Source organism: Arabidopsis thaliana, assembly GCF_000001735.4.
Source record: "Arabidopsis thaliana chromosome 1 sequence".
Taxonomy (NCBI): domain Eukaryota; kingdom Viridiplantae; phylum Streptophyta; class Magnoliopsida; order Brassicales; family Brassicaceae; genus Arabidopsis; species Arabidopsis thaliana.
Window position 1 is genome coordinate 19,731,034 of NC_003070.9, and position 22,235 is coordinate 19,753,268.

General features: G+C 35.0%; 5 protein-coding genes and 2 pseudogenes across 9 annotated transcripts; 3 read left to right on the forward strand and 4 right to left on the reverse strand.

The window, feature by feature from the left end:
• Positions 1-597: 597 nt before the first annotated feature.
• On the forward strand, positions 598-4,171 carry AT1G52960 (annotated as a pseudogene; the record flags this gene model as incomplete). The annotated part of the gene is made up of 6 exons: positions 598-724; positions 815-1,403; positions 1,499-1,620; positions 1,803-2,384; positions 2,504-3,571; positions 3,669-4,171.
• Positions 4,172-5,448: 1,277 nt separating this feature from the next.
• DD11 (downregulated in DIF1 11) lies at positions 5,449-6,050 on the reverse strand (the record flags this gene model as incomplete). Its single annotated transcript, NM_104175.2, has 1 exon — positions 5,449-6,050. One exon carries the CDS (start codon positions 6,048-6,050, stop codon positions 5,601-5,603), a length of 450 nt encoding a protein of 149 aa, NP_175705.1. The 3' UTR covers positions 5,449-5,600.
• Positions 6,051-6,371: 321 nt separating this feature from the next.
• AtNug2 (GTP-binding family protein) lies at positions 6,372-9,315 on the forward strand. The gene is made up of 11 exons (NM_104176.4): positions 6,372-6,694; positions 6,780-6,913; positions 6,999-7,128; positions 7,210-7,373; positions 7,456-7,557; positions 7,657-7,761; positions 7,891-8,019; positions 8,105-8,245; positions 8,372-8,472; positions 8,562-8,619; positions 8,737-9,315. The coding sequence occupies exons 1-11, from the start codon at positions 6,460-6,462 to the stop codon at positions 9,166-9,168; spliced, it is 1,731 nt and encodes a 576-aa protein (NP_175706.1). The 5' UTR covers positions 6,372-6,459; the 3' UTR covers positions 9,169-9,315.
• A 51-nt stretch (positions 9,316-9,366) lies between these two features.
• On the reverse strand, positions 9,367-12,416 carry AT1G52990 (thioredoxin family protein; the record flags this gene model as incomplete). Of its 2 annotated transcripts, none has more annotated exons than NM_104177.2 (4): positions 9,367-9,723; positions 10,212-10,327; positions 11,607-12,038; positions 12,277-12,416. In NM_104177.2, the coding sequence occupies 4 exons, from the start codon at positions 12,414-12,416 to the stop codon at positions 9,470-9,472; spliced, it is 942 nt and encodes a 313-aa protein (NP_564620.1). In that variant the 3' UTR covers positions 9,367-9,469. The 2 variants fall into 2 exon arrangements, with proteins under 2 accessions (NP_564620.1, NP_001321111.1); NM_001333567.1 differs by lacking the exon at positions 9,367-9,723 and adding an exon at positions 9,916-9,952 and having other exon boundaries at positions 10,052-10,327.
• A 1,498-nt stretch (positions 12,417-13,914) lies between these two features.
• CKS (Nucleotide-diphospho-sugar transferases superfamily protein) lies at positions 13,915-16,771 on the reverse strand (the record flags this gene model as incomplete). Of its 2 annotated transcripts, NM_001333568.1 has the most annotated exons (9): positions 13,959-14,389; positions 14,500-14,610; positions 14,688-14,739; positions 14,862-15,001; positions 15,119-15,243; positions 15,337-15,423; positions 15,580-15,625; positions 15,882-16,155; positions 16,758-16,771. In NM_001333568.1, the coding sequence occupies 9 exons, from the start codon at positions 16,769-16,771 to the stop codon at positions 14,297-14,299; spliced, it is 942 nt and encodes a 313-aa protein (NP_001322925.1). In that variant the 3' UTR covers positions 13,959-14,296. The 2 variants fall into 2 exon arrangements, with proteins under 2 accessions (NP_175708.2, NP_001322925.1); NM_104178.5 differs by lacking the exon at positions 16,758-16,771 and having other exon boundaries at positions 13,915-14,389; positions 15,882-16,254.
• A 42-nt stretch (positions 16,772-16,813) lies between these two features.
• On the forward strand, positions 16,814-17,350 carry AT1G53010 (RING/U-box superfamily protein; the record flags this gene model as incomplete). The annotated part of the gene is made up of 1 exon (NM_104179.1): positions 16,814-17,350. One exon carries the CDS (start codon positions 16,814-16,816, stop codon positions 17,348-17,350), a length of 537 nt encoding a protein of 178 aa, NP_175709.1.
• A 2,988-nt stretch (positions 17,351-20,338) lies between these two features.
• On the reverse strand, positions 20,339-22,031 carry UBC26 (annotated as a pseudogene). Its single transcript has 6 exons — positions 21,798-22,031; positions 21,545-21,661; positions 21,374-21,437; positions 21,159-21,298; positions 20,765-21,076; positions 20,339-20,653 (listed from the first exon to the last, which is right to left on the reverse strand).
• Positions 22,032-22,235: the final 204 nt, after the last annotated feature.

Below are 22,235 nucleotides of genomic sequence, written 5' to 3' on the forward strand. Positions count from 1 at the left end.
ACTAACCTGAACAAAAACTTAGTATACGTATAAAATACAAGAGTGGGACAATGACCTATAGTGATGTACGTAATAGAAATAGTGATGTCAATATAATACTAACCTGAACAAAAAGTTGATTAACCAAACTTGCTCCTCATTTCTTGGCTTTTATTCCTGAAATATTCTGAAAATAAAGACATAAATTTAGTTACTAACTGATATACACAAATATTAACTAACTCAATCAACTTTCCAATATTTTGGAGATATTGATAATCTAGAGATATGGATTAATCTTTTGACGCCAGACGTTCGGTAGTAGTATATTTACATTGAGTTTAATAATGCTCCACCTTCGAGACATCAAACACTCATAAACAAAAAAAATTATTGTGTTCCTAAAGACAGATCTTAGAAACACAATCAATCCTTTATGAAAAGCTGAAATTTAACAAGGTACACAAACTTTCCAACACATTCCAAGGTACTCATATATTATATGTATATTAACTTCAAGATGAATCGTGTGATTTATTGAGATGTGTCATATATATTTGCAAATTGTTTACTAAAACACCTATATTCTTATATGTTCCTCAGCAAAGTCAAATTCAAATGAAAAAAAAGAGAGAGGCAAGGGGTCAAAGTTCAAGTCCGCTCACTCAAACACCAAAAAGAAAAAGACCAACCTCGACTGTAACCGATGAAAATCATGTTCCACCTACAGAAGAAAGCGTATCATGTAAGTCGTGTTTTAACTATCATATGTTGTTAAGACTACACTTAAATTGTAACACATAATTTATACAGCTTACTTATTATCCATGATCAGGTACTGGAGACGCTAATTATCAGAACACCGACACTGACAATATTGAATTTCAGAAAAGAGGACTTCCCCATGCACACATATTGTTATTCATGCATCCTACCAGTAAGTTGTCTACAGCCGAAGACACTGACAAAATTATAACTGCTGAAATTCCTGATAAGAAAAAGAAACCAGGGTTGTATGCAGTGGTTAAAGACTGTATGATTCATGGACCGTGTGGTGTTGGTCATCCAAATTCACCATGTATGGAGAATGGAAAATGCAAAAAGTATTTCCCCAAAAGCTATTCTGACACTACTAAGGTTGATAATGATGGGTTTCCAGTTTATAGAAGACGTGACACTGGTATTTACGTCGAGAAGAACGGTTTTCAATGCGATAATCGTTACGTCATCCCATATAATGAAAAGGTATCTCTACGTTATCAGGCTCATATTAATGTGGAATTGTGTAATCAATCAGGTTCAATAAAGTATCTTTTTAAATATGTTCATAAAGGACATGACCGTGTAACAGTGACTGTTGAGCCAAATGACCAAGATACTGCTAAAAAGGAGAAGGACGAAGTGAAGGATTACTTTGATTGCAGGTAATTTCTTTAGTATTTGGATTACTTTTAGACACATAAAGTAATTATTATTATACTTCACATTGTTAATTGCAGTTCTTTTTTAATTATAACAGGTACGTTTCAGCTTGTGAAGCTATGTGGAGAATTTTCAAATTTCCCATACACTATAGAACAACACCAGTTGTTAAACTTTTCTTTCATGAAGAAGGAAAACAACCAGTTTATTATAAACCAGGTCAGACATATATATTATATTGACTTCCATTATTTGGGAAGTATGATGACACATATATAGAGTTCTATTCTATTAGACGTTTGAGATTATAATGACTTTATATACTTCTACCGAATTTGGAGATGAATTGTTTAATTAAAATTTACCTATGTACGTGTAACTAAGATATTGTTATATTCCAGGTGAAACAACGGAGAGTGTAATGGATCGATTAAGTAGTGAAGCAACACAATTTTTGGCATGGTTTCAGCTTAACAAGAAGCCTCCAAGTAGAACAATTCGTGCTAATGCCAAAAAACTACCAAAAGCAGCTCCAGATCCAACAAAGCTCTTATTTGAAGAAATTCCAAATCACTTCACTTGGAACAGCAAAGAAAAGAAATTCATGATCAGAGAAAGGGGATTTGCTATTGGAAGGATTAACTTTGTTCCACGGACAATAGAAGATGCTTATTATTTGAGAATTCTCTTAAACATCAAAAGAGGTGTTACAAGTTATAAAGATCTAAAAACTGTGAAAGGTGTAGTTCACAAATCATTCAGAGATGCGGTTTTTGCTTTAGGCTTGCTTGACGATGACAAAGAGTACATCAACGGGATTAAAGATGCAAAGTTTTGGTGCTCTGCCAAGTATGTTCGTAGGCTATTTGTCATCATGCTACTTTCGGAAAGTTTAACCAAACCAGAGATGGTATGGGACGAAACTTGGAGGATTCTATCTGAGGATATTGAGCGCAGAAAAAGAAAAGAATGGAAGCGACCAGGTCTGTCTCTTCAATATATATATTTAATTATATATAAATCAGATTATATGGCATTAACGATTCATAGACATTTATATTGGTTGTGTGACTAACGTTCAATGTTTTTATAAATTTTGCAGATCTTCAACTAAGTGATGAGGAAAGACAACAATATTGTTTGCAAGAGATAGCTAGGCTACTTACCAAAAACGGAGTTTCACTTTCAAAATGGAAACAGATGCCACAAATTTCAGATGAACACGTTGAAAAATGCAACCATTTTATATTAGATGAACGCAAGTACGACCGTGCATATTTGATAGAGAAGCATGAAGAATGGTTGACTATGGTGACTTCAGAGCAAAAGAAGATATATGATGAGATTATGGATGCTGTGTTACATGACAGAGGCGGAGTGTTTTTTGTTTATGGTTTTGGAGGCACCGGAAAAACTTTTCTATGGAAATTATTATCTGCTGCCATTAGATCAAAAGGAGACATATCATTAAACGTCGCATCTAGCGGTATTGCTGCTCTACTTTTAGATGGCGGCAGAACAACACACTCTAGGTTTGGTATTCCTATAAACCCCAATGAATCCTCTACATGTAACATTTCACGTGGTTCAGATCTTGGTGAGTTGGTCAAAGAAGCAAATCTAATTATTTGGGATGAAACTCCTATGATGAGTAAGCATTGCTTTGAGTCTTTGGATAGAACTTTAAGAGATATTATGAATAATCCAGGAGACAAACCTTTTGGTGGTAAGGGTATAGTTTTTGGAGGTGATTTCAGACAAGTGTTACCGGTGATAAATGGTGCTGGTAGAGAAGAGATTGTTTTTGCTGCACTAAATTCTTCTTATATCTGGGAGCACTGCAAAGTTTTGGAGCTAACAAAGAACATGAGACTTCTTGCAAACATTAGTGAGCATGAAAAGCGAGATATCGAGTATTTTTCCAAGTGGATACTAGATGTTGGGGATGGGAAAATTTCACAGCCCAATGATGGAATTGCTTTGATTGATATCCCAGAAGAATTTCTTATTAATGGGGATAATGATCCGGTGGAATCAATCATAGAGGCAGTTTACGGAAATACTTTTATGGAGGAGAAAGACCCAAAGTTCTTTCAAGGAAGAGCGATTCTTTGTCCTACTAATGAGGATGTGAATTCCATAAACGAGCATATGATGAGTATGTTAGATGGTATGTTAAACTTTAACCAAAAACTATTGTATTTTCGCTGAAATTACTTAATCTCAAATAGCGTTTAACTAAAATTTGGTATTCATTATGTTTGTAGGTGAAGAAAGAATCTACCTAAGTTCTGATAGTATAGACCCTGCTGACACAAGTTCTGCGAATAATGATGCTTATTCAGCTGATTTTTTAAACAGTGTCAGAGTTTCTGGATTGCCGAACCATTGCTTGCGCTTGAAAGTTGGTTGTCCGGTCATGTTGTTGAGAAACATGGATCCTAATAAAGGTTTATGCAATGGGACAAGATTACAGGTCACTCAAATGGCAGATACTGTAATACAAGCTAGATTTATTACAGGTAATAGAGTTGGTAAGATTGTTCTGATTCCTAGGATGTTAATCACACCATCAGATACAAGATTACCTTTCAAAATGAGGCGTAGGCAATTTCCTCTATCTGTAGCTTTTGCCATGACCATAAATAAGAGTCAAGGGCAGACACTAGAGTCTGTTGGACTTTATTTGCCTAGGCCTGTGTTTTCACATGGGCAACTATACGTGGCAATCTCTAGAGTGACGTCAAAAACTGGTACGAAGTTTTTTTAAGCCACCATTTTAATTACTATAATATGTATACGATTATTAATCTTCCATTTATATCAGGTTTGAAGATTCTTATAACAGACAAGAAAGGAAAACCACAGAAAAAAACAATGAATGTTGTTTTTAAAGAAGTGTTTCAAAACCTACACTAAGACAGTCATGGAAAGAAAGTTATGGGATTCCTATTCAACCAGGTTAATAAGTTAAGAAATCAAAAACGTTTTTCAGTTTTTTTATAGAATTACATTCAACGTAATATTTGGCACTAATGAAATTATTTAACAAATTCTATCTTTCAGATTTAGTTGCATCAAATCAAGGAATAAAGATGCTCAAGCACTGTCAGGACGTGTTAAATGGAATAAGAGTTAGTAAAAAAAAATTGTTGGATTTTCTTAACTATGTTATAGTTCGAAAGAAACTTATGGTTTTTTAATTTCTTTATTACTCTGATTATGTCTAATATTCGAATATGAGATTGAATATTTCTTTACTATATAAATACATGACGCAGTCAACATCATCCATTCAAAATAAGATTTTAGGAATCAGGTGCTAACCTTTATACACATATTAGGATCTGAAGTTGATGTCGCCTGCTACTTCATGTTTAGTTTGTCCTTCTTATATAGATTTACACTAATCCAAAAGCTTCAGCTGGTGCAAACCTGCATTTAAATTTGTAACAGATTAGAGTTCTTCTTAAGAGAACTTACTTGATAATATAACAAGTTAAACCTTAAGCTGTCTTAAACATATAAGTAGCTTTTTCAATCTTTAAATAGAGTAATTGGATTCTCGAACAGCAATATATAATATACTACTTACCTTTCATGTATAATCTTTAAATAGAGCTATTGGATTTTGATGGTCGTAAGAAGCCGCAGTCATAGGAAGTCATGTAATTTCCAAACAATTTTTTTTTGTCAGCATTCCATTCAGTTTTAGGTATAGTTTTTTATTTATTAAATTTGTAAATAATTAAATTAGACATAATAGAATCTAGAGCCTATATATCTTCATTAGACCATATTAGGCCCACGACTAAAACCAACACACAATACATAAACAAATTCAAAGTTGGGCCAAAAACTATATGTTCTCAAACAAACAAATCATTTTTCTTTCCAAATAAAATACGTAATATAGCTTGGATACAAAATTTTCACATTTAATATAAACTAAATATTATATATTTAATATAAATACGATATTTTAAAACAAAGACAATCTAATGCAACATTAATCATTATATTCAAATAGTAATAAAAGTAAAACATATTATAGCATCACTTTTACACTTAGATAATTAAAACAAAGTATTCAATTTTATTCATGAAAAATATTAATGCCCGTGCTGTATAGCACGGGTTATGATCTAGTGTATGTATAATTGGATAAATATAACTTTTTATGATCATTAACTTAAAAATCAAGTTTCAAAAGCGAGAGGAGCACCAATCTTAGCAGCAGTGGTCTCAACACATTTATTCCACATCCGTTTGCTCCTAGGAAGAATCGCAGAAGCAACATCTTTTAGCTCATAAGTGGCGAACACAAAAGTCATCAATCCTTCGTGACATTCTCTTCCAATCTTCAAAAAGTTCACACAACAATCCTCCGAAACGGGCTTGTCGTCGATCAATCCTTCCGTCATCTCAACATTGCATTTCGAGCTCATTTTATCCGAACAATCTTGGAGAAATTTGATGCGCCGGGTCGTCATGTGGCTTAGGAGTTCGTGGTCGTACTCGTAAGCTGCAGCGGGTTCGTATGCCAATGATTCAGGAGATATTGGACTGATCTCTTCTTCTTGACCAATAGTTTGATAAACCATCGATGTGGTGGCTATGAGAAACGTTATGAGAATTGCTTTCTCCATTTTCTTTTTCTTGTAATGAAGAAGAAAAGCTTTAACGAAGTAGCCTTTTAATGGTTTATTAATTTGTAACGAGTAACGACTAGCTTTTTATGTTTCTGGTCATTAAAGGATTGTTTGATTTTTTTGACATGTTTACATATGTTACTTACTTGATTAATAATTAAGTCACATTTCAGTTTATACACATTTTTTCATGTTCACGCCAAATGCATAGACTTAGAAGGGGCTTTTGTGTTATAATGGGCCTATGGGCCTATGGGCCTTTTGGGCCAAAACCATTGAAGCCCATTTTAAGAGGAGACTCACAGCAAACCCTAGCAAAAACACTCGAAGCCACTCTGTTTCTTCTTCCTCCTCTGTTTCTTTCTTCTCTTCCATCGTTCGCCGTTAAGGAAAACAAAAATCAGAGATGGTGAAGAAGGAGAAGAAAGCGAATGTTTCCGGTAAACCAAAGCATTCGCTCGATGCGAATCGTGCTGATGGCAAAAAGAAAACCACCGAAACCCGGTCCAAATCCACAGTTAACCGGCTTAAGATGTACAAGACTAGACCTAAGAGAAACGCCGGTGGTAAAATCCTTAGCAACGAGTACCAGTCAAAGGAATTACCCAACTCACGAATCGCACCTGATCGACGATGGTTTGGTGAGTTTCAGATTTTCGTGAGAATTTATGTCACTCAATTGATTTTCATAGTCATCTGATTTTCTGTTGATGTGTTATTGTATAGGGAACACTCGTGTTGTGAATCAGAAAGAGCTTGAGTACTTTAGAGAAGAGCTTCAGACTAAGATGTCTAGTAATTACAATGTGATTTTGAAGGAGAGGAAGTTGCCTATGTCTCTTTTAACTGATAACAAGAAGGTAAATTTTTTAACTTTGTTGAATTTAGATTATCAAAGGTGTTAAAGTTTCGATTTTTGATTGGTTTTGGTGTTTCTTTGTTAAGCAATCGAGAGTTCATTTGCTGGACATGGAGCCCTTTCAAGATGCTTTTGGAAGGAAGACTAAAAGAAAGCGACCAAAGCTGGTTGCTTCTGATTATGAAGCCTTGGTGAAGAAGGCAGCTGAATCTCAGGGTAATTTGGGCTATTTTTGACCTTGTTGTAATAAAATGATGCATTATGTATTCATTTGGGACATTTTGGTTCATTTTGAAGATGCATTTGAGGAGAAGAATGGGGCAGGTCCTTCTGGTGAAGGAGGAGAAGAAGAGGACGGGTTTAGAGACCTTGTGAGGCATACTATGTTTGAAAAGGGACAGAGCAAGCGTATTTGGGGGGAACTTTACAAAGTCATAGACTCCTCTGATGTAATTGTCCAGGTATGTTTCTATTCACGGTTCAAGTTAATGAAAGAGATTTTGTAGTTTTCTTTCTCTGGCTTATTTGTATTTCGTGTGACAGGTTATTGATGCTAGGGATCCACAAGGTACTAGGTGTCATCATTTAGAGAAAACTTTGAAAGAGCATCACAAGCATAAACACATGATTCTATTATTGAACAAGGTTAGTTGTTTTCATATTTGGAAACTCAGCTAGCTTAAGTTGACTGTTCCTAGTGTGAAAGATGCTTACTAGTTATCTTAATGTGTCTTTTTCTTAAAGTGTGATCTGGTTCCGGCTTGGGCCACTAAAGGATGGTTGAGAGTATTATCAAAGGAATATCCAACTCTAGCATTCCATGCAAGTGTTAACAAGTCTTTCGGAAAGGTACTTCATCGATAATTTATCTCCTTAAAGATCCTCTGATCATTGACTTGTATTTTATATTTTTGAAGTCTTATTATCATCCTATGTTATTTTCTTAATGTATGTTCACCAAATGATGGCTGATTTCAGGGGTCACTTCTCTCAGTTTTGAGGCAGTTTGCTCGTCTAAAGAGTGACAAGCAAGCCATATCTGTGGGATTTGTTGGGTATCCGAATGTTGGGAAATCATCAGTTATCAACACGCTGCGTACTAAAAATGTATGAACTTCTTTGCTACTTCAGTGAATCCCTAATTGCCAATTTACTATTGCTCACATATCTCCTTCCTCTGTCTCTTCTTTAGGTTTGCAAGGTTGCTCCAATTCCAGGAGAGACTAAGGTCTGGCAATACATCACACTCACTAAGAGGATTTTCTTGATTGATTGTCCTGGAGTTGTTTACCAGAGCCGTGATACCGAGACAGATATTGTTCTCAAGGGAGTGGTATGTATCTTGTATTATCAGTCTTTTCTTCCACGTATTACACGCAAATGCCTTGAAAACTTTTGGTTCACCTTTGCTCAAACCCATTGATTAATTATCTTACATATTCATAATTTTGGTTTATAGGTAAGAGTTACAAACCTGGAAGATGCATCTGAGCACATTGGTGAAGTACTGAGGCGTGTCAAGAAAGAGCACTTGCAGAGAGCGTATAAAATAAAGGACTGGTATGGGAATTTTTCACTTTTCAATATTTTCTTATTAGTCATCCCTATTTTGGCCACAAAGTGTTTATTTCCGGGGTCGATATATACAGGGAGGACGATCATGATTTCCTTCTTCAGTTATGCAAATCTTCTGGCAAACTGTTAAAGGTATGTCTCGTAATTTTAATAGGCTACGAGTTTTGTTCAATAAGTAGAGATCGATATCTTAAAAAGGTTTCTCTGTTTTCGTGTAAGAATAACTGAACTTGATATAACCTTGTTCAGGGTGGAGAGCCTGATTTGATGACAGGAGCAAAGATGATACTCCATGACTGGCAAAGAGGTCGTATTCCCTTCTTTGTCCCACCTCCTAAGCTAGACAATGTGGCCTCAGAATCAGAAGTAATAGTGCCAGGCATAGATAAAGAAGCCATAGCTGATAACAGTCAGGCAGCTGCTGCATTGAAAGCCATTGCTGGAATCATGTCTACCCAACAACAGAAAGATGTTCCTGTCCAAAGGGACTTCTATGACGAGAAAGACCTCAAGGATGATAAGAAAGCAAAAGAGTCAACTGAAACAGACGCCGAAAACGGAACTGATGCTGAAGAAGATGAGGACGCGGTGTCGGAAGATGGAGTGGAAAGTGACTCTGACGCAGATGAGGACGCAGTGTCAGAAAATGATGAAGAAGACGAGTCAGATTCTGCTGAGTAATTTGGTTACACATGCAAAATTTTGTTTTTTGTTACTTGTAAACTTTTTTTTGTCTTAATTAACTCAAAAGTGAGACTCTTATCAAAAACTATTTATCATTATGGGTCCAATTGCATTATCCATCTTTAGTCATAATTTACCATGATCAAGAAGTAATGATTAAAGTAGAGAGCATAGTTTATTATTCAAGGAGATAATTATTTGTAGTAGTAAAGGAGACAAACAACACTCAACAACATAGTAAAAGCAAAGGTTTTGACAAATGAAGAAGCAAATATATGAACGGACGAGCCAAGGTAACTCATATGTACTTCTTGACGAGTTCCCTTAACTTCTTTGGGTCAGCTCCGGTGACTTTAGCCATTTGTTCACCGCCTTTAAAGACGAGAGTGGTCGGGAGATAACTTATGTCAAAACGTTCTGTGAACCTTATCTCTGTGTCAAAGTTTACTGTGTAGAATTTGAACTCATTCTTGTATTCCGAGTCCATTTTGTTCAGTATGGGGATCATGTCACGACACGGTCCGCACCACCGGGCTGTGAACATAACCATTACTGGGAACATAACTCTAGTTCACTTGGTAACTAATTAAATGATACAGCTCACTTATCAAATAATTTATTATCACGTTGAAGAAAAGATAAGGGTCCCCACATTATCACTCCTTTTTCTTATCAGCACCATATATTTTGAAATGGCTACTGTGGCGTACGTCTAACCATTGAAATCTGTTGAACACGTGTTAGCCCATATTGAGATGAGAGTCACAAGTAAACCAAAACCCTAGCAAAATAACAAAATGATCAAATATAACACTTTTACTCAAAAAATTACAAAATGATTAAGAATCTGTAACGTGTAAATCTTTTATATGGAAATTACCATATAGCATGTTTTAGGGAGAAAAATAAAACCAATGACAAAGAAAAAGGGGACTGCCAGCTCCATGTTCAAGCTCGAGCGCTCATGTGTATAAAAGCTTATTTTTGTTGGAGAGCCTATTGTTTTTCTCCTTCCAAATGGAGAAGATAGTGACTTGTACCGTGAGGCGTTTGAGAGTTAAGCTCTGTAATCCGTAGGAGGAGGGGTAACCACGCAATGAGGCCAGACCAATCAGCAAAATTGAGATGTGGCTGTCCTAGTATTGACAGAACAATGCTCTAGATTTGAGAACATACAGGGTAATGAAATAACAAATGATCTCTAGTCTCAAACCAAATGATAAAAATATTATTCAAGTTCTATTGAGTAGTAAAGGACCAAGTGACCAAGTCTGCATGGATTTTTTTCTAAAAACTTTATATTAATTGGGGTTGGACTTCACTTATATATAAATAACTAAATTTTAACCCGCGGTACACCGCGGAGACAATTTATTTTTTTAAATTAGTATATATATAAAATTTTGCAAATTATATCTATTTATAAAATATTTTTATTTTATAGTTTACAATTGTTATTAAATAACGTCCTTCCAAACCCGTTCCGCCAAACTCGTCCTGTAAAAAAAACCGCGGTACCCCGTTAATTTAAATTTATAATTAAAATAAATATTTTACGGGATTGCAATTGTGTTTTAGTTTGTCAAACAAAATTTTGTTTTAAATAGTTGTCGAAATCTAGTTCAAATTTTGGAGAAATAAGATTTAGTGAATTGATAAGAAATATATTTAGTTGCGTTTTGCTCATTTTAAGGGATTGCAATTGTCTTTTGGGTTGTCAAACATTTTTTGTTTTAAATAGTTGCCAAAATTTTGTTCAAATTTTGGAAAAATCTGCGTGATATATGGGATTGGAATATATTTGGAATGTTTTCGTTTGTTAATCAATTTATTGCTGAAAAACCCAATAATTAAAAGCCAGTGACAGCCATCGTAAATAAGTTCCAACTCCATGATTTATTTCACAAAATGGCTGCAAAAATGTATATATAGATTATTTTCTAATCTTCCGGGAAGTTTGTTTGTCTCCCAACACCAATAAGTCACCATTCGGGTGTAATACACCAAATCATTGTTAGATGTTAGTGAGGATGATCAAGTCCAGCCTAGAGGCCAAGCCACTGAAGACAATGATTCGGGCCCAAAAAATTAAAGCTATTTTAAGCAAAAAAATTGTTAAGTCGTAGACTCGTAGTTATACTGTAAAACTATTTATGTTTAATGTAGGGTCTTTTTTAGAAATTAATTTGGGATTTTAGAGAAAGACAAATTATATCTATAATAACAAAATTAAGGAAAAAAAAAATTATTTAATAGACCTAAAACGTTGAACGACGCTTTTTCTTTGAACTTACGTGATACCACTTCTGCACAGATTAGACCAAATACAAAAAAATAGTCGTTTTGCTTTTTTTATACAATTGAAATCATATATATTTTTTTTTTTCCAACTAATATCTTCATTTATAGTTTAAGCAATATCATTGTTTACATACGGATAAAGGAAATGAGGACAACAATTAAACAAAGACCATTGAGTAGAAGACTTGATAGCCTTCTTAACTAGCGTATCAGCACATTGGTTTTGTTCTCGGTGTGTGAAGATGAACTCCGTTGATGTAAAGCTTGGAATCCAACTTTTTATGGTATCGAGATAATGTTTGAGCCTGGGGTTATCTGACTTTGTGTTTATCAGACGATTAACGTTACTGTTATCTCCCTCAAATATTACCTTTGTATATCCAAAAGCGGAGGTGGCTTGTATTGCCCATATCAGTGCCGAGCATTCAGCCTCTTCCGGTGTCATTCGGCCTTGGAATTTACCCATGCCGCACTCTAATACCGTCCCTTGGGAGTTCCGTATTAGCCATCCAAGTCCGGACACTACATCTCCCTCATGATGAGAAGCATCATAGTTGCACTTTACTCTTTGAAATCATATTTTTTTTTTTTTTTTTTTTTTTTATATTGAAATCATATTTATTTTTAGAAGAGTTGTTTGTTTGTTTTTGAATTTATTTCCTTTTGTATTTCGCAAATTGTTTTTTTTTTGAAAAAGTTGCAAATTTGAGAATAGTTTTTTAAAAGAATATTTGTTTATGGTTTTTGTAGTATATAAAAAAACATTTTTCTAAGCTTTGCGTAGGGCATTCGCAACTGTCGGACCGGCACGACGGCACTGATGATGATGACACGTAAGTCTCGATCAAGAAATCGAATTCTGAACACTTCCCAACATTAAACCCGTAACACACCAAGCACGTTATCGTCAGTATCAAACGGTACAAAACCCTAAGTTTCTCCATCGATACTTTGTAATCTCTCAAACCGTTTTCTAGTTAAGTGTCGGAAACAAGGACCTCTACTCTTGTTATATAATCGTCCATGGCTTACCTAAACAATCACCATTATTTCTATTTTTATTATTATTATCAATCACCATTATTTTGATAAATGTACACGTGTATTTCAAGACATTATTCAATCTTCCTTTCAAATAAGTTAGAGATATAGACTAGTCCTTGGTTCGGTTCTAGAATCGAACCATTCGGTTCCAATTATTTTGGTTCTGAGATTTAGGAACTATATTGGAACCAAACAAAGATCGGTTCGGTTCCGGTTCGGATCCTACTCGATTCGGTTTGGTTCGGATATTAACCAATAGAACCGAGAAGGAATCAATTTATTTTGGGTATTTTTGAAACCGAAACAAAACAATAAAAGATAATGCAAAACTCATAAGCAATTATCCAAGTATGCAATAAAACATCACATATTAGTCATCATACGATTACAAATCCAATAAGAGGCTTGTCTTTGCCTCTTAGGTTTGCAATGAATCGAGGAGTTTTTATCTTCGTCTTTGAGAAAGAGAGAACTAGGGTTTCTCAAATATTAGGTTACGGATGAGAGTGAAAGAGAGAGCAGAGGTTAGTAAGAGAAATAGATGGTGAGCTTATGGATTGGATCAAGGGTTGTTATGTTTAGTTAAGTAGATTAATATGAGTTATAAAAGAAATATGAGTTAATGGGCTATCATTATAAAAAATATATTGACTAATGGGCTTTAATTTTTAGGTACCCGAATAGGTATTGGTTCCTACCCGAACCAAACCTATACCCATGGATCATTGAATCAAGATCTGATCACTCTTTTCAATAGAACCCGAACCGAACCATATCCATTAATTTCGGGTTGGTTCGGTTCGGTTCCATTCGGTTCCATATTTGTGCCCAGAACTAATATAGACTATAGAGTCACCACATCATAGCCATTATTATTCTTAGCTGTTTTTGTCTTTTTCTCTATCTTCCCCAACTCTTGGTCATGACACTTAACACGTGTTTCACTAAACATCTTTCTTTTCACAAAAACAAACAAACTAAACACGTCTCTCTTCTCTTTTTTCTTTAATCTTCCCCAAATGATTAGTTTCACTACATTACCACTGTAGGCTATTCTGAACAACCACGTGTACATATATATATATATATATATATATAAATATATTTCTCAATCACTCTGAGCCATTTTTAACATAATTAATTATATCATATGTTAATAAGAAGTAGGTTGCAAAAGAAAAAACTAATAAAAAGTAAAACCAAATGTTTTTATATTTTTAATGTGTCAAAAATCCTAGCCGATATATATACAGTATTTATAACGAAAGAGTGATTAGGAACTAGATTATACTGTTAAATGAGTTTAATTTGTTTTAAGTGACATATTCTAATTGGTTAGAAAAAGATGGGGTGAATAAAAGGATTCACCTTTAAACTCAAAAAGTTTATGTTTCCTTGCTTTGGAACTGATTGAAGGATATATTCTACAAATGCAATGCACAAACTCGACCGTTTCCTGTTTCTCAATCGTTTTGAGGATCTCAACAGTCAACACTAACGTAATCAGGAGCGTAATCATCGATTTCAAAAGTTTACAAACATCAATATCAGAGAGTAACAAAGGAGATCGATACTAAAAAGGAATTAAGGGGAAAATAAAAAGATCGATACTATCAAAAAGTAACACGATACTTTCTTTAGGTAAATGATAGTAAACCTTCGATGTCGTATCAGTAAACCTTCGATGTCTCACACACAATGCCACAACTCTTTCAAGGCGTTTATCACGTACTCCTAATGAAAGGGAAAAAAAGAAAAGAAAGGAAAATGATTTTGTGGACTAGGACATGTTTCTTTCGCGCATTAAAGATTCAATCTTTTCGACATCATCGGGTGTGTCAACTCCATGAGCTTCATGATCTACCTTTATAACCTGTACACAACCAAACATTTAGACCTTAGTGCCTACTCTCTATATTCTCTACGAAAAGACTCATTTCTTTTGGTAGGATGATATACTGACAGGCGATACTTTTACATTACCTTCATTTTGTAGCCATTCTCAAGAACTTTGAGCTGTTCTAGATCCTCTTCTTGCTGCAATGGCGTTGGTTGAAGCTCTGAATATACCTTCAGAAACTTCGAATCAAAGCTCTGAGGATAAAAACATAACCGAGATTAGATCATGACAACAAAAAAAGAAAAGCAAACAGAAATTGGTTGCTCAGTACCTGAATTCCAAGATGAAGCATGTACGGAAAATCTGGATTGACTTTACCACTCCTAAACCGCAAAAGCATATCAATAATGAACATTACAAACAGATCAATATGAACGTATGAGGATGAATAAGATATTCATATAACCAATACACACAAGAAAAAGAAAAAGAAAAGAGAAATTACTTGTTATAAGGAATCAAACCCCTTGAGAAATAGATAGCATAGCCACGATTGTCCACCACACATTTAACTCGGTTAGGATCAAGCCCGTCTTCTGGTTTCAATGATGTCACCGCTGTGCTAAACACTGCATCCGGTGTTACCTAGAAACCACAACCATAGGAACACTATTCAACAGCATTCGAAAGACTTCTAAGTAGTAGGATCATAATCCACGATGAAACATATAAGACATCATCTCACTGAGCAGTTTACGAGACCTGAAGTGCTTTGACTACACCGTCTATAATCTCAGGCTCAATAAGTGGTTCATCTCCTTGAATGTTAACAACGACATCATACTTCTTCTCCAGCTTTTCTAGCGCTTCGTTGCACCTCTCAGTGCCTAAACATCACCCAAATGATACAGAGCTTAAGCCAGAGGCTCTATATCCCACCAAATAAAAAACCAAAATTATGAAGAAAACAGTAAAGAAACCATTTCTGCAAGACTCTGAAGTCATGATAACATCGGCACCAAATCCACGACAACACTCCGCGATTCTTTCATCATCAGTGGCTACAACTGATAAATTAATAACACACAGAAATCAGACATCTTGTAATCTGAATAATCACAAGTTGAAAGAAAGAATCAAAACCAAAGGCAAAGTTCATAGAAGAGATCTTAGATGCATAAAGTAGAGATTTTTCATATATAAAGATTATGAGACAACATTACCAATATGATCAAGCGTAGTAGCTAACTTCGACCTCTCCCAAGTTCTCTGCTCAAGAACGAACCAACAAAAATGAGAAACACAAAATATATAGTTACAAAAGATTCAAACTTTATCTAACACCAGATTGAGAGTTAACGAAAGTAGAAAACTTTTTAACAAAAATAAACTTGAATGTGTGATCTGAAAACTTAAAGGCAGTGCACAAAAATTCGACTAAAATTTGCCAAACTAAGCCAGATCCGACACAGCGATATTACAGAGAATAAACAGAGATACTGAAAAGAGACAACTATGGAGGAACCTGGATCATGGGTTTGCCGAGGATTTGCACGAGAGGCTTACCCTCGAATCGAGAGGAAGCGTAACGTGCGGGAATGATTCCGACGACCCGGCTCCGGAATTTCTTGGATCGACCCAGATAAGCACGTGCGCCGATTGCGGCTGCAATCGCTGTTCCGGCCAAGATCCCGTTAACAATCCATGTTTTCTGAGAAGAAGAAGACGAAGAACACACCGACATCACTTTGCTCCGGTGAGTGAGTGAGAGAGTGAGACAGAGAAAAAGACAGATTGTTCTGTTGAAAAGCGGTGGCCGAGCCAGCGAGAACAGAACCGGTTTGGACCGGTTTAATTAGACTTTATGACCAATTTAATTCCTTACAAAGGTCAATTTGCTGAATAACTTAATTATGGAATCTAATTGGATTAATAACACTTTTTGCGTAAATAATATTTTGTCAAAAATAAAGTGAAAATATTTTCAGACACAAAGGAAAAGAATAACAACATATATGTATCAGTGTTAAAAAACAACAACATATATGTATCCTTTTATTATTTTGGTCATATGTATCACCATTAAGAAAATATTACCTTTTAAATATAAAATGAAAAATTTTCAAATCACCAAAGAAATTTTGACCAAATCCACAACATAATTTATATTTTTTTAAAAAACATGTAGGACTTTTGTGTGCAAATAACAGATCAAATGGAATGGAACTCTTTCTAACGATTTAGGATAATTTTGAGAGAAAAAAATCAGAAAACTTTAGATATGAATTTGAAACCAAACCCTAAACTTAGAATACACACAAATCCTTCCTCACTGCCTTATCCTAAACAACAAGCTATCATGACTAAAAATATATAGCTGTTTAAATCTTTAGGTTGTCACCTGAAAATCACCATTTTGGACAAAACCCTTGGAACTTGTTTCTTGTAAGAATCAACATGAGCTCAGAAGAAGATGATGCGATTAGTCTCATCAGCGTTCTTGGTCTCGCTGTTTTCATCGGTCTCTGCATCTTGCTCGTTGTTCTCATTGCAACCTCAGCTCTCATTCTTGTAATCTACGTCATCATCGATTGCATTCTGCGACCATTCTTAGGAACATGTCTCGACCTAGATCTCGAAATCGGAGTACAAAGAGGCCAACAACGTGCTAGAATCGTTACCTACCACACAATCATCTCGACCGGTCTACGGTTACCAGATTTCGAGAGAGAAGGAAAAAAGCGCGGGCTGAAACAAAGCGTGATCGAAACCCTACTACCGAAGTTGCTTGTTGGACAAGGCAACCATGAGGAGGATGAAGAAAAGTCACTAGAATCAAGAGAATGCGCGATTTGTCTCAGTGGTTATGTCGTTAATGAAGAATGCAGAGTATTTCCTGTTTGCAGACATATCTATCATGCGCTTTGTATCGACGCTTGGCTTAAGAATCATCTCACATGTCCTACTTGTCGTAAAGATCTACCAGAATCATGACAAGTCCCTAGCTTTGTTGCGTAAGCTGTACATAGATATTTTGTCTCTTCTTCAAGAGATATCTATTTAATTGAAACCAATTTGCCAATGAAACCTATCATTGATTCACCTTATAATTTGGTTTGCATATGGGAGGTTTCGTCAGAAACAGAACACTAATGTCCTATTTTCTCATAAATTGCAGAGGAATAGTAATGTCATTAAATCTATGATTTTTGCCATATCTTTCCCCGCTAACCCGGTTTGGAGAAAAGTTTTCGAGAAAACCAGCAATTCATTCGAAACCAAACCTAAGTAAAACAGATGTCATTACAAAATTTCAGAAGTAGGAAAGAGTGCAAGGAACCAGAAAGAAATGTTTTGATCGATTTCCTATCAATTGTTTTGTAGAAAAGCTATCTTCTACCAATTCCCTATAAATTATTTCTCACGATTTTTCTATAAAATTAATTAAATTGGTTTTAATATAAATATTAATTGCAAAAATTAAATTCAAAATTATGAATAGTAATTAATTAATTATTTATTAACATGAATAATCTATATCTCTTACTAATAAAAGTAGTTGTTTTAGGTCTCTCAAGCAAAATGAAAATTATGTAAGAGGATGCCACACCTACACCTAGCCAGGTCACCTAAAACATAGAGAAAGAAATCGTCTCTTCGCATATGAAAACGTTCGGCCACAAACTTTCCCTGAATCCATCATCTCCCACGATGCCTCAAACTCTTTGATTTCAAACTTATCTCAACTCATATGACTTCCGTTTTAACCCATATCAGGTTACTTTTGGATTAAATTTAAATTTCAGTACATGTTGTTTGAAGCTCCTCTCATCTAATATTATGAGAGAAGCTCCTCTTATATGATCTGAAGTTCACTCGATTCTTTTATAAGAAATTCAAACATTATAAATATTTAAACTTTATACTACTGATAAAATCATATATTGACGATCTTTGGATCAATAATAATACAGAATAATATATTACGGGTAAAATTCTAAAATTAAGAATCAAAAATATAATTATACAATCTTAAATACTAAACAAAACATACAATATTAACAAAACTTATACAACAGATGCATCTCGCAAACAATATTAACAAAACATATACAACAGATGCATCTCGATTCTTTTATAAGAAGTTTAAATATTATAAATATTTAAACTTTATACAACAGATGAAATATTAGAATTGACGGGTTTGAGTGAATATTAATACGGGATGGTATACTACGGGTGAAATCCTAAAATTAACAATTAAAATACAATTACACAATTTTAAACATTAAACAATTTAAACAATATTAGCAAAACAAATACAACTTAAAATTTTAAATATTTAGTTATAAAATATCGTCTTGCGGTGTACCATAAATTTGATATCATATATCCATAGATCATCCTAAAAAAATATTCAAAATTTATATTTAAATAATATTTGACAGTTTGGCTGGTTTGGCAGCTTTGGCTCACCTCGATAATCTGCTTCTCCTAAGGTTTGTTTTATTGCTCTGGGTCTCTTTGTTAGCATTGCTCTCAGATGGTTTTGGTTTTCGTTTTGGTTTCGCTCTAAATTAACGAATTCATCAACCAATGTCTTCATAAAGCTAGCTACATCGGTCCTAAACTTCTTGGAGCCGCTCTGGCTAGTTTGTTCACGTTCTTGGACTCAGTCTCTGCCTTTAACCATTGATCCAACAAGAGCTCCATTTTTATAAGCATTGCACGCTTTCACTATGTGGTGAGACCGGACGAGGAAATGGCTACGAACAAACTCTTTGAAATGCTGTTCATTCATCACAACAACAGTCGTTAATTAAAGTGCTGCATTTTCATCACTATTTTAAACCAAATTTTGACTAATTATTTTACCTTTGGTTGTTATCTCATGCTGTAAACCATAGTCTTTAACGACAATAAGAATATGTCCTCATTGTAAAAAAAACTCTATAAATACCTTTATATATTCTTTCAATATTATTCATACAATTCACATTGGTATATCAAAACTTCATGCATCGATGAAAAACCTAATTCGTTTTTCTCTTTTCCTCGCTTCGGGCTACCTTGAGCCTCGGCAACTTCGTTTCTTTTCATCGGTGACGAGGATCATACACTATCATTCTATCAACTCAGGTAACGATTGATGGTGTCTCCCCACACAGTAAATCCACTTCTTGCTTCATGGACACGACAGTATCGTATGTTGTGTACTTTTTGCAAAAGAAATATTTCCAGTTTGGTTGTGACTTAGAGTTTCTTGGTGACTTGGTAAAAACCAGGTTATGGCATTAGGCTCGACAGAATTGGATACACATGATTTAGACAGCCACTCGTGTAGTCGTGTACTGATGGAACAAATGACTCCAACCGACTTGAGATTAATTGTGTCAAAAATCGGTTAAACCATCCATTAAAGCTATGGAAATGATAGCATCGTCCAAAGGTCGTGGACGTGGAAACCATGGACTTGGGAACCGAGGTGGACATTGCTAACTCTAATTTAGTACCAAAGAATCTCTAGCTTTGTAAATCAGAAAAGAATAATGTGAACCCACCAATTATCAAAACCATTTGTCCTTTGAAAACCGAATGTCAATTATAAAACCACTTTTCTAAACCGGAAAAACTATTGTCATTCATATATCAAAAATAGTAAAAAGAAAAAGGCTAAAATTTTGTCTTCGATCTACTACTCCATGTTAGGTCCTTAGTCACCACCAAGTCTTCTTTCTCGTATCTTCAACTTGATACTACTGAAAACGCAGCGTCCAATATTTGCTAGAAATTCTTTGATGCTATACCAAAATGCCAAAAAAACAACAATTATCATAAAATGATAAAATCCTAAGTTAAAACTCGATAAAATAATCAATCACCATTCCTAATTAAACACTACAAATGATAATAAGAAAATACATAAGAGACTGAGAAAGTCATAAATTTCATAAAATTTTTTAAACATTTGGTGGATTTGGCTCACCTCGATGATCTGCTTCTCTTACGGGTTTTTTTCTTGCTCTGATTCTCTGTGTTAGCATTGTTCACAGGCGGTTTTGGTTTTTCTGCAAGCTCCTTGACTCCTAGTTTAACGAATTCATCAACCACTGTCTGCATAAAGCTAGCTACATCGGTCTTAAACTTCTTGGAGCCGCTCTGTCTAGCTTGTTCAAGGTCTTGGACTCCTCCTTTAACCATCGATCCAAGCGGAGCGCCAGCTTTATAAGCATTGCATGCTTTCACGATGTCGTGAGACCGGACAAAGTAATGGTTTTGAACATACTCTTCAAAATGCTGCACATTTCATCACAACAAGTTTCAGGAAAGAACAACCCAATTCAGCTTGGAAACCAAGAAGATGTCAGCCTATTCAGGAAACGTATGAGGATTTGACAAATTCTTTACCTGGGGTGGTTTTCTCATGCTGTAAACCATAGTCTTTAACGACAATAGAAATACGTTCTCACTGTAAACTTTAGACTTGGACTCGCCTAACCAAGTCCCCTTGATCAGGCCGTAGCCAGGTTCGTTAAAGTATGGTTGTTCATTCAAGACAAGTGCTTGTATTGAGACAAGAACCTGTAACATTGTGGACTCCTTTGGGAGCCAGCTTTGCCTCGCGTTACCATGCCAGGTACCGAGAAGACTCAAGCATACCTTACCACAGTTGTATAGATTCGGGTTGATTCTAAGCCCACCGGAATGGTAATAAACATTCTGCCAACAGAAAAATGAACTTCCAGAGTCATTAAGGTTTAAAAACAGAACACATTTTGAGGATGTTTCTGGGAGGACATACTGGTGGCACTGAAGGATAGGTATCTGGGAACTGAATATCGAAAAAGAAAAGACCGTCATGGTAAGGAGTTCCCTCGGCTCCAATAATTACAGCTCTCAAAAGATCCATTCTTGATTCGCAGGCTCTGACAAATATTGTCTCTGTTTAACAAAAAATGTGAGAGAAACGAAAGAACAAATAATGTGGAAAATTGTTGCTGCAGACTATACACCGACCTGGCAAATTCTGGTTAAGAATTTTCCACTCGTCTTGAACCTTTTTCACCCAATTCTTCGAGTGCTGAAGAGATAAAAAGAGAGATGGCGGGTAAAGTTACAGCGGTTGAATATGAAAAAAGCGATTAAGGAAACAACAACCCCTATCGAAGAGGATAAATTAATCATCACCTGCTTTGACGCTTTCCCCTTAGAAACATAGTGATGATCTGAGAAATCCTCAACGGAGTCAAATCTTTTAAAGTTGCGCAGAAACTCTTCCTTAAGTTTCTTAACACTGGAAGAATACTGTACTAGAGAAATAACCTCAGTTAGGATTTAACATAACCTAAACTACTGATTCTTTTCAACTTAATAAACTTTAATATGATTCATCAATCCGAGGTGTAAAGAGAAACAGTAGAAGCATATATAATAAACGTACGTGAGCAAACAAAGAAACAAGATCAGCCAAACACACGTAAACCCTAAATCAAAACAAAACCCTAAAATTGTTACATATTTAACTCCTCTAAAACCCCATTGATATTAACAGAACCAAAAGAAGAAAATAAAAAATCGCGACCTTTTTCTCCACAACGTCAGGCTCCATTGACTAAATTCCCCAAGATGGATTCTTTCTGATGTGAAAAGAGAACTTTTTTTCCTCGGGGTCTAGAAGAGAGTTAGCATATTTCAATATCTTTTTTGTTTTCCCTATATTTTAGATATACACTAGATACGGATCCATCGGATGAATGGGTTCAAAACTAAAATCAAATTTATCAAAAACATTATTAATAACGTAGTAAGTAGAAATTATCTTTCAAAAATAAAACAAATTATTTATTTTTACTGTTGCATTGTATATTTAACTACTAAT

Bases quoted from the DNA above. Each gene is read 5' to 3' on its own strand.
- AtNug2 (NM_104176.4), top strand. From the start codon at position 6,460: ATGGTGAAGAAGGAGAAGAAAGCGAATGTTTCCGGTAAACCAAAGCAT. The intron at 7,129-7,209 runs GTAATTTGGGCT...TTCATTTTGAAG, and splicing joins GAAGGCAGCTGAATCTCAGG to ATGCATTTGAGGAGAAGAAT. The intron at 8,020-8,104 runs GTATGAACTTCT...TCTCTTCTTTAG, and splicing joins ACACGCTGCGTACTAAAAAT to GTTTGCAAGGTTGCTCCAAT.